This window comes from Plasmodium gonderi (genome assembly GCF_002157705.1).
Source record: "Plasmodium gonderi DNA, contig: Pgo-contig_361, whole genome shotgun sequence".
Classification (NCBI taxonomy): Eukaryota; Apicomplexa; class Aconoidasida; order Haemosporida; family Plasmodiidae; genus Plasmodium; species Plasmodium gonderi.
In genome coordinates this window covers 3,938-17,368 of record NW_021629261.1, presented here as the reverse complement: position 1 = coordinate 17,368, position 13,431 = coordinate 3,938, and the positions used below count along the sequence as shown (strand labels likewise).

At 18.2% G+C, this 13,431-nt stretch overlaps 1 protein-coding gene across 1 annotated transcript; it reads right to left on the bottom strand.

The window, feature by feature from the left end:
* Nucleotides 1-6,485: 6,485 nt before the first annotated feature.
* On the bottom strand, nucleotides 6,486-7,816 carry PGO_003095 (variable surface protein; the record flags this gene model as incomplete). Its single annotated transcript, XM_028691248.1, has 3 exons — nucleotides 6,486-6,650; nucleotides 6,802-7,638; nucleotides 7,778-7,816. 3 exons carry the CDS (start codon nucleotides 7,814-7,816, stop codon nucleotides 6,486-6,488), a joined length of 1,041 nt encoding a protein of 346 aa, XP_028547049.1.
* Between the last annotated feature and the right edge of the window lie 5,615 nt (nucleotides 7,817-13,431).

Here is a 13,431-nt window from a genome sequence, read left to right as displayed (position 1 = left end):
TATAATATATATATATGAAGAAAAAAAAAAAAAATCATAAACTAAAAATATATTCAACAATAAATATTCATAATAACATAATTATAGTACAAATTATTTATATTTGTTACATATTTTTCGTTAGAATTCATTATGTTTATTTTAGTTATACCAGTGCTACTAAAGGTAGATTTTTATTTTATTCTATATTTTTAAGAGAACAACATATATTATTATATAATCTTTATTGTTTATTACAAAATGATAAAATACTGATATATATTATATATTTTTTACGGTTTATTATATACTACATCATGCACATTGAATATTTTATTAACTCATAATATTCACATGCTTCTCTGAAAAAAATAATTGTTATTTAATTATGTACTTATATGTAACACTAAAATTATCTTGATTTTGTAGGATATTTTCATCTATACGTATTTTATGAGTTATAATTGGATAAAAAATATTACATAAAAATTATAGCTAATATTAGTTGTTAACTTATAAAATAATTATATATATATGAATTGAACAAATATACATTCTCTTATTAATAACATAATTATAAAAAATTATTTTTAACATTATAATAATTACCTCATATAAGTGAATATATTTAGAATTAATTTTTCATTAATGTATATAATAATGTACATGTATTGCCATTATGTATTGTTTTACTTAATGTTATTATATTTCTATCCAAACATATATGTTTTTTATTCAAAATTTTAATCAATTTTTTCTTTTTTTTATTATTAAATATTCTATATACAAACATTAGAAATATTTTTTTTAATTTGGAACGATGTATTCTTAGTTCTCCTGTGCTAATTAGACTATGATATTTGTAATATATTATAGTTTTACTCTATGAAACAGATATTATATGCACTTTATATTATTAATTATACAAATTTATTTTTTTAAAAATAAAATCATTCAAGTAAACACTCAGATTTTATTATATCTTTTTTGTGAGGATGCTATGTTATAATGAGCTAAATGTTATTTTATTGTGTTCATTGAACTTGTGTATTAAATTAATTTTTTTCAATAAATGTATAAAATAATACTTTACATTAAGTAGTAAAAATCAATTATTTTATTATAAAACTCTTATTTTATGATTATTTATAATATATTAAAATTCGATATCTATTTTAGTGTCATTTAATAATATCATTTAATAATTGGAAATTAACTTTTTTACATAGTGAAGTTCATGCATTTATTGTTAATCATAGAAGTTAATGTATATTTTGTATGAATATTTTAAGACTCATAATTATTTTATTTTATTATGATACAAAATAATTTTCAATTGCTTTTATAATTTTAGCATATTATATTAGTGTTTTTTGTTTTTTTACAATTATACATTTTATATTTTTTTTTTTTTGTACAGTAATACATTGCTTACATTTGGCCGTATTGGTAAAAACGGAAATTTCAATTCAAAAATTCCGATTATACATTTATTATGAGTATATTTTGCAGAAATGTTTTATAAGATTCTTTTTATATAATTTTTTTTGTTATTTAATGTGAAATTATTACATTAGTTTTCCCTCTTTTTTTTTTTTTATTTCTCATTAATTTTTCATTTTTTATGCTTGATTGTAAGTCTATGCTATGTGTTATGCATTGATAATAAAAATATAATGTTTTCTTTTGATAAACATCTAACTTATGTTTAATAAATAAAATATACATAAAAATATCTATTTACATAATAGTACAACATACATTTGATAATTTTTGTTTATATTTAAGACTACAGAAAAAATATATATTTAATAATATTGTAAGCGTTAAGAAAACCATATTTTTGCATGTTGAAGAAGAGTAATATAAGAACTTAAGAACTTCATAGAATGTATTCTCTTTTTTCAAAAGTTTATTATAGACAATTTGAATCTTATTAAGTAATACTTTAATTTTTTTCCTTGTAACTGTATTGACGATTTTTCAGTATTCTTTGTATTTTACAAATTGTGCATTATCAGAAAAATAATGATTAATAATTCCTTTATATTTACAAACAATACTATATATTTTATTGTTTTAATGTAATATTCGTATGTAGTGCCATCAACATCTTTATCATGGTCCTTATATAAATTTGGAAAGTGCATTTTTTTCATTTTTATAGGTTTTCTTCATACAATCATAAATATATATTTGGTCTTAATATGATCAGCTACTATCTTTTAGATTTTTTTTATCGCACCCAAAAAGTTATATATATTGCATAGTTTTATATATTTACCATGTAATTGTCAAATTTTTAAAAATAAAAATACATATATCTTAAATTTAGATATACTTAATCATATTATTGTATGTAATGGAAATATTATTTGCATTACTCGTATATTCTTATTGGTATTAATAACTTGATATGATAAAAAAAATATATGTATTGTAAAAGCGCACATGTTAGTTGAAAAAGTATATGGTGAAAATAAAAGAACAAACGAAAGATAATTAGATATTTTAAGAAATGTTAAATAAGTTTAGAAAAACCATATTACGCACTTATAGAAGCTTAAATATACTATTGTGCTTTCAAAAAAATTTTGAGGTTATACTTTTATTGTGATAAAATATATAATTAACAATTGTTTGCATAAAAATACAATAAAAAATAATAAAATATATGTAAAAAAATTAAAAAATGAAATTTAAAAAGAGATAGTAACTAAACACATAGATAGTGTATTGCTCATTTCAGAATAAAGATTTTTTCATTATTCGTAAAAAATTGTAGATTAAAGAAACATATTTTTAATTATTTATATTTTAAATGGCATATCCTATATTTTTACCCATTACAACATAAAAATAAAGTATCATTTTTAAATCAGTAACATATTTATTTTTAATACAATATGATTATACATGGTTATTAGTTTTCATAATTCTAATATTACATACTTTATTTGTTCAGTTAATTTTATAATTACTTACATTCATAAACGTATACAAAATATAATTATTACAATATTAATATAAATTAATAACTATTATCATTTATAATTCTCTATGAAATTCAATAAAATCAATAAAAGCAAATGTTATTTCTTGTACATGTAAGAAATATATACATATGTATGAACACATATATTTTTTATTGTTAAATGCATGGAAATATGTATAAATGAATTTATACGTGAAAAATATATTTAGAGGATACACAATAATTTTACTAATCATAGATTTAATTTATAATAAAAAAAATTGATTTAGGGATTAGTGTTAATTGCTTTCGTTATACATATACTTAATTTTAATAAATACGATTAATTTTTTAATCAACATATTCTAGTATATTTTTAGTATGTATATGTTTTTTTTAATTTTTATATAAAATTGAAATATAACAACAGTAATAGAATTCTATTTTCAGACATTAACTTATATTAATTTTTACAGGAATATTTATTAATAATTTATATAGTATATATGTAAGTATATCCACCCATGTAATTAATAATGGCTGATTTGGTATATAAAGGAAATTAATTAAATTCAAACTTTATATATGTAAACACCATTAAAATAATATAATATGATAACAAAACAAATACTTTTATATACGAATATACATATAGCAGTTATTTTTTTCATCACCCGTAATTTACAGAAAAATATTAATACCCTATTATCTTCCTATATTAATTATGGTAAATTAAATGGTTCTGGTAATTTGGGTATAACGGAAGTATGTAAAAGTGCATTTAAAGAAATAACGGTTATCCAGAATATTAATGACATTTGTATGGACATTACAAGAGCTATGGAATATATGGATTTTGCAACTTTTTATAACTTACCTGATAATAGCGAGTGCACAGTATTTACATTGTGGACATATGATTACCTAATAACAAGGCTTAATGACAATAGTGATTATAGTAAAACAAAAGAAGTTATTGAAATAGCAAACTATAATATATATACGTAGATATTTTTCAATACAATACATCATATATATACTCACTGTAATCTCACGTATTATAACTTATATAAGTGAATCTTATTTAAAAATTTAAATAAATTAAAAAAGACTATTATAATGGTAAATTGTTTATACATATATTATTAATAGTGATTAATTTATTATTCATTTTTGAATTGTATGAGCACATGTTTTATGTTAATATATGTTAAAATTAATATAATCTTTATGAATATTATAATAATTTAGGTATAAATATACTAATTTAAATACATTATTTTTATTGTACATTTACAAAAAAAAAAATTTAACAATTAATAACAGTTACATTTTCTACTATGTGTATTAATCTAATAATATACAAAGCACTACAAAAAAAGGAGAACTGAGATAAAATATTTTTATTAGTACAAATATTTTAGCAATAATATATTTACAACTTATATTATTCTACGCAGAATAATACATATTCATTCCAAAAATATATCTCATATTTTAAGAAAGACATTATATATACTATTATAATTTATCTATTTAAAATTATGATATTTTTATTATACTAAATTATATTGGAAATTATTGTATACATGCAAATAATAGAAAGCACTTTATCACCATATATATATAATTTCCTTAATCAATTATATTTGTTTAAACTTGTAGTCCTTTTATTAGCATATAATTACATTAATCATAATAATTTCATGTTAAATCTTTTATCTTATATAAAAAATGGAAAACCCATAATGGATACTTCATAAATTGCAGTGACATATAAAATTCTAATATTAGTTACCATTTATATGAAACTAGGGATAAAATAAAAATATAAATAAATAGTCCTATAAATATAATAATTAATGTGTGTAATTAAATATAATTTTAACTCACGGATCGCACTTGTCTACTAATATTTATTTTTTTAATTATATATCTAAATTGTGTATACTTCATTATGCACAAGATATTAATATAATTAGTTGTTATTTTACTTTAGTAATAAATTATAATACATATATTCAATATATTAATGTGTATCATTAAGTTACTAATATATATGAGATATCATTATATACTGTATTAACGCTAATATATTTATAATTTAAATATTTGGAGGAATCAATGTTTTGTGAATACCATATAACATAGTATTTATATCGTGACATATTAACTCAGTAATAAATACATAAAAAAATAGAAAATATAAAAATTTTTATCAAATTGAATTCAGTTTTTTTATATATAAATATACATAGATATTTATTTTTTTAAATATTAATAATCATCAGGTATAATAAGCATATAAAAAAATAAAATTATGTAATTATTAAAAGTGTATATGTAAAATAAAATTTATTTAATTTCATTTACATATATTATTATTTAATATGTATATTTTATTGCTAAGTGATATGTATTCATTATAGTGAAAAAGAATATAAGATTTGTTTTGAAGGCTCTAAAATTTTATGCTAGCAGTAAATATTCAAGTTTTTCAAAAAAGCATACATATTTTTTATAGTCCAAATGCTTCTTACATATCCATATTCAATAATATTATATTATTCTTAATTTCTGATTGATATGTATTTTGTTTTATTAATATTTTTATAAATTTAAATGCAGGCAATTTATTTATTCTTTTCTACATGATCTATGTAGTATATTTAAGAAAATGTGCTCTTATATTATTACCAATAATGGTTACAACAATTTCATTAAACAATAATCATAATGCTCCTTTAGTAGTAAAAATAATGTATTAATGATATTATATTGAATTTATAAAATATTTAATGCTAGTATATGACTAAACTAATATATATAATATATTTTCAATTTTCAATTCTTTAATTATTTAATGTTAAAACGTTGTTAATAAAAAAAAAGTTGAAAAATAAATAAAATAAGCTTGAAATAATATTATATTCTGATCTTTTAAAATATTTAATTTTTTTTATTTATATTATATATTAGATTAATTATTAATATTTATTGATGAATAAATATTATAATATTAATAATTATATATATATTTTTCCAATGATTATTGTTACTATATTACATTATTTCTTTTTTTCTATTATAAATTTTTACATTATACTGCATATTATGTCGATTTATTATATATTTTTTATTAAATATATAATTTTATTTCATCTGTTAATTAAACATAATAAATAATTATCACATAAATGCAATGGTATATTCAGAATATTATTATGGCATTAGGTTTTATTTTCACTATTTATATATGCGTATTACTAATAGATAATGAATATATTGTTATATTTATTATTATTTGTACTTTTTTATATGACTCCTAATTATTTTACAATTGCTCGAAATAATTGCAATGTGATATATTATTTATCACATTGAATTACAAATTTAAAAATAAGCCAATACATTAATTTTATCATTTTTAAATATATATATTATTTTTTCTCGGAGTTATAAAATATCATTTCTAATATTTTTACTTTAGTAATAAGCTACATTTAATGCATAAGTTCTTATTATAGCTATATTAGCTGTCTACTGAGGAATACATGAATTGGTAGTTATAATCAGTAATATTTTTGTATGATTTTTCATATGAATTCTTTAGATTTATATATTCTTTATTATCTTTATTCAACAATCTCTTTGATTTTTTTACACTCTTTTGTAATAAAACACAATAAGTTGTATACTAATAATAAGGTTGGAATATAATATTTTTATAGATAAGCTATTTATTTGATATAAATTATTCAAAATATTATAAATTTATATAAAGCATAATTAAAATGTATTATATTTATTTTTACCTTATACAATATGAATGAAATTGTAAGAATTACTGGCATTAAAACAATTGTGCTTGTGCTTATTCCATTCACTGATCCTGTGCTAATGTCTTCACTTTTCAGTTTATGTTGGCTTGCTTCAGGTAGTTTAATTATCCCTATGAATGGACGTACTTCTGGTTTTAACGCTTTGCTTGAGCTTCCGAATTCTGTTATTTTTAGCTCTGTTTCTGCATCTGTTTCTGTCATAGAATTGTGATGTAATGTATCATGTTTAACATCTATAGGAACAACCGTTTTGGGGCACAACTTTTCATATTCAGCTTCAATAATTTTTAGTAATTTTTTAAAATTTTCTCCATCCTTATATTCACAAGATTTTAATGTGTTTATATATCCGTCACAACTTACACGTTCACTGTTATGGCATATCCTACCACTATTTTTAATTTTATAAATGTAGTTATATAGATGGTCCAGAATATCGAACACTCCATATGCTTTAACATCTAAATTATTAAAATGATTACTGCAATTATAAGATTTCGATTTTAAATATAATTCTTTTTCTAAATGGGTTTTCATATTATTGAAGCATAAACTCACAGATTCGCAATTAAGTTTTTTATAATTTTTCTCTAGAAGTAGCTTGTAAAATAAATATTTACAACTTCGTTTTTTTTCAATACTGGAATTATAATTTATGTGATACAGATATTTACCAAGTTCTAGGCAATCTGCATTCAAACTTGTCCATGGTTTTGAGCCTGCAACTTGTACACAAAAACCTCGACACCCGTGTCCCAAACGGGAAGTATAAAAATTATCATATCTCCTTTTAGCATCATTGTATTCTTCATTACATTGGGGAAATATATCAGTATAATCAAACTGAAAACAGAAGTCATTATATATACGAAAATTTAAAATAATAAATTTAAGAAAATGTTTTTTGCTTAAATATAAAAAATATAAAAATTTAAAAATTTTTGTAATGAATATTGTAAATTTATAACAATTAGAAATATACGTCTCGAACTTCTGATGAATAAGATTCTGTGCCGCTCATTGTGTTTTTTATAAGTAAATTAATAAAAAAAACATTATTATATTGCAAATAAATAATTTTATTATATATTTATACCACGTTTATTTATTTTCACAGTTTATAAAATTTAAAATATATATCTATTTAATTCTGTTTATACAAAAAATTATGAAGAAACATTTTGTTCTAATTAAGGAAAATTTTTTTTTTATATATGTGCATTATATGAGGAATATATTTTCATCGTGTGAATTACATATATTAATATTAAATAATGCAAAAGATACAAAATAATATTTCTGTATATACAACAGTATTATATTAAAAAAATTAATATAGCTATACTATTATGCTAAAATGAATAAAAATATGTAATAATTCTGTACTATAATATTCATTTAATTACTATTATTTCCTTACAATATTTGATATAATGCATATGGTGAGGAGATGCCTATGCTTACAGTTTATATATAGAGTTAGGAAATTTTTTTACTCTTGTGTAAAGAAGGATAGATGATTAACAAATGAATATGTCCAGCTTACGATAATTGTATTTATTTTAATCAAAAGTACATATTAATGATTTAACATTATATAAAATTTAAAATAAATATGTATTTCAAATAATATTATATGATAATCGTAATACATGTATTTACTAAATTTGAACATATATATATATATATATATTAATCCTATTATATGGTATGATATACGCATATTAATTATATACTGCTTATAAGAATTATCACTCGTGTATACAATAAAAACTAGAATTATCATATATACATATATTTTACATATGTAATCATTGTAATTATAATATTATATAATTTACTGATCCATTTGTATCCGAAATTTAACAAAAATAAAGGTTTTAATGAGTTTGTATCATTATTGTAATGATATATTGTATATATATACTTTTACTAGCATATATGTAAAATAAATTTCTATTTTATAATATTCATATATATTTTTACTTTTGTGCATTTTTACAATTAAAAATTAACAAATCACTTTTATCAAATGACAAATAATTAATGTGAAATATATTTTCACCGAGACTATATATAGCATTACACTAATTAAAATACATATAAACATTAAAATTGATTTTTTATTTTAAGCACATAAAATATAAAAAATATTATATCTGTATTACTTATTTATTATTTTAACTGAATTTTTTATTTAGTACATATAACTGAATAATGAATTTATATATTTCATATATAAAACATATATAAAGTAACTATAGTTCACATTAAAACTTACTTTTATTAATTTTTTTCCCTTGTGAAAAAAATATTATTTTTCTTATTAAAATTTGAGAAAATAATTAAATTATATCAAGGACAAAATGGAATGAGCTAATTTCTCCATTATATATATAAAAACCAACAGATGTAATTTATAAATAAAGACAAATAATTTTCAATGTATATATAACTCAATTTATTATAGATAATTTTTTTTGTTAAATTTTGTATTTTCTATGTTTTTTATATATGTTCGGTTTGTAATAATACATTGTAAAATAATTTTTCTTATTATTATTGTTCTCTCTACAAGAAATTTATCGAGGAAAAAAAATTAACAATTATTTAAATTAAAATATTACTACATTATTGGAATATTATGCATATAAAAAGAAAATATATATATATATATATTAAACGGAATTAATTTTTATATTGATCTATAATTAGAACTAAAATATAATTCATTTACCTAATTATCTATATTATATATTATTTTTTTTCTAAATTGTGTACTAAATTATATGTTATTGAAAAAAAAAAAATAGTTATAAAATCGTCTTGAAAAATGAAAAAATATATATATATACATATAACGAAAATTTTATATCATAAGTAAATAAATATATATTTTTTAATATTACATAATATTATTTATATGTATACTTTATAGACTATTATATATCTATTGCAAAGCAAAATTATTGCATTAACATAATGACAATAATTTCAAGTAAGAAGAAAAGATCATAAATACAACAGTTATTCTTGTATAAGTTTAGATAAACTGTAGAGTTCAATGAGAAAATTTTGATGAGTTTTATATTATAATTCTTTTTCCTTTTATTTAGATAGAGGTAAAGGAATAATAAAATTAATAATGTAATGTATAAAAAAATTTTATAATCATTATGTTTATCCGCACAATAAAATAAATTTTACATAATAATCAAAATAATTGCACATATTAAATAACATATAGGTAGAATTATATAAAAAATCAAATAAAGTATTTCATATACTCAGAGATTGTATTGATTTTACAATAATAAATAATAGTAGTATATCCTATTAGGATTGGTACTTCTTGGTATTTGACTTATATAAAAATATAATTAAGCATAGTATATAACAATATTATATTAAATCAAGTATCAATTGATACATAAACAATGTATATATATTTACATTATGAATCAAAAGTACAGTTATAATTAGTATATAATTAAATTTTAAATATTACTATTAAAATTCGTACGTTATTATTAATTCTTTTTCTTGGAATTTCAAAAATCATTCCCATTTTTCATCAATATATTTAGAGGAGAATTTTTCATATATGATTCATACAACACTGACTACGTTGTTTAAATTAGTTCGTTTTTCCCTATTTTACGTATAAAGCAAAAATTAAGGAGAATTATATATTATATTGTCCTTCTTTTTTGCATATATATTGCTGAAATTTTCAAAATTACTCAATATTTTTATTCCTTATCTATTTTATTCCAATAAATTTCTTTTCTAATTATTTAAGGAAGCAAAAAAATGATATAAATTTTTTGATATAATACATAATAAAAACAAATTATATATTATAAATATAAATTTTATTTGTTAATCAATTTATACATCTAAATCATTTTCGAAAATAGTTTTATATTATAAATACATAGTAAAAATATTCATAATTAATCTCAAATATAATAAATGAAAAAAGGATATTAATAGTATTAGAAAAATTGTAATTAGTGTATTAGGGGAAATATGACATTGAAAATTGCTCAGTACTTGTATCTAACCGGATATACCAATTCCATTAGTTGCATGCACTTATATTTCATTTTTTTCATTATATTCATCTATTAAACCATTTAACATTTCATAAAATTTAGAATTATTATGATAATATCATCTACCACATTTATATACTTATATTTTTTATGCACATAATATGTGGATTGAATGTAGGAAATCTATATCTATTACACCGTCCTTATAATTTCTGCATATTTTATTAATAAGTGTGAGGAAATAATTTTTAAATATATTTATATAGACGTCACAATTATTTTGAATTTCCTTAGTATCAATAATTTCTTTAAGTTTACGTAATATACAATATTGGATGAATTTACAAACAGATTGTTTTATATTTCTATCTTTTATTGATATAATATCAGAGTAATATTACCTAGTTAGAATATATATTTCTTTTTTATTTACTTTCTACACATTATGAGATCATAAGTTATAATTTTGGACATCTTTATCCCCATAGATGTCTTGCATTAATACCCCCATATTTATCTATATTTTGTTTAAATATCAAAAACTGGTGTATAAAATTATTATATATGAAAAAGAAAAATTAGTGTATATAAAACTCAATAATTTATTTACATATTTCAATATTTATGAAAATAATATAGATAAGTATAATAATGTTATTTTTTACGCTAAACTATTATACTTCTATATTCATTACCACAATTTTTAATAAGATTATCTTTATACTCCATCAATAAAATAATGAAGTTTATATACATAGGAAAAAATATTTAAGTAGAAAAAAGCTCATTTAAAAATCATTATTTTCATTATGTATATAATTAATGTAATCATATCATCGCTACAGTAAAACTTTAATTTAATAAAGTATAAATATAAAAAAAATTATACTTCTAGTATCATATATATACTTAATTACAACAACTGAAGAAATAAAATAAAAATATATAATATAAATTTATATAATAATCATTTTTATTATATTAAATGTGTCTTGTTACATTACAAAAATATTATTGTTTGAATACACATAAATATAAAAAATTTAATACAATAATACACTATTAATGTGAGCATCTGAAAAATTACACGTTTTATACTCTTATTTGTAATTTTCATAGAATTATTAAAAATTAAATATAAATAACATAAAATAGTAGAATACATACATTCTGGAATCATGAATTAATAATCTCATTCTTCATAATAAATGATTATTGACACATATTAGTATATATTAATGTTGTTTAAATGAATTATATAAAAATATACTATATTTCATATTTTATTGAATTATTCATCTATTAAAATTAAAATAAGTACATAGTAGTAATTAAATTTAAAATATAAGTGCTTATATGCATTTATAATATTGTTATATTTATAGTTAACATATATTATAACAACATAGATTTTATTATAAGATGTGGAATGATACAAAAGTAGATAATACTCATTATTAAATTAATTTATTTTTAATAAAAACACAATAATTGTTATTCTTGATATTATTCTCACAAGCATGCTTCATTGTTGATTTTTTTTTATTTCTTTGAAAAACTGTTAAAAATAAAATTGTAGTAATAATACAGTTTTTAATAATTAATAAATTTAATAAATATAATGAACTCATTATATTATCTCATTTCAATTTTATTTTAGAATTGTTATTTTTTATATTCTCAAATTTATATTTTAATTCTTTATGTTTTATTCATATAATTTTTATTCAAACTGAATTTACTTAATATTAAAAAAGAATTATTTCTAATTTAAAATATCACAATAAATACAATGTATATACCATTGCATAAAAAAAATAGCTATTATAAACTGAATGCACCTTCCTTTATATAAAAAATAATAAGTATTCTATTCTTTAATAATGTATTTCATTTATCCTATATTTATATATTTCTTTGTATTCGGTAATATACATTACTATAAAAATTATAACAAATAATCAAAAAATACTAATTATATATATATTTATATTAATAATCTATATTCAAAATACAACATAGTTTAATTTTGCTTATAAGGAGATGTTATATATTTTACTAAAAGTGCGATACATTTAATATTAAATTAATTTTTTTTTCTATAAGAAAATAAATGCATATTCCTTCGTACTTATTTTAACAAAAATACAAAATATTTTAAATGTCATAATACGTATTTTTGTGTTTTATGCTGTAAATAAATTAATCATATGAATAATATTGTCATTATTAAATATATTATAATGATTTAATTTAGATGAACATAATCATACATTATGTTATGTGTTATTATTTTTAATAATTCATATGTTTCTGTTCATTAATATAATTATTTTTTTATTTCATTAGAAAAATAATATTATATTATCTGAGATTTTAAATGTTCTTATGTATTATATTTATTGCCTTGGGATTTTACAAAATTATAATATTTACATATATAACATTTTAAATAAGTATTATAGAGAAATTTTTATTAGGAAATTAAATTAGTCATACGTTTATATTTTATTTCATTTAATTATAAATTTATAATAAAATGCGAAAAAATTATAGAATACTGCACAGTAGTGTACAA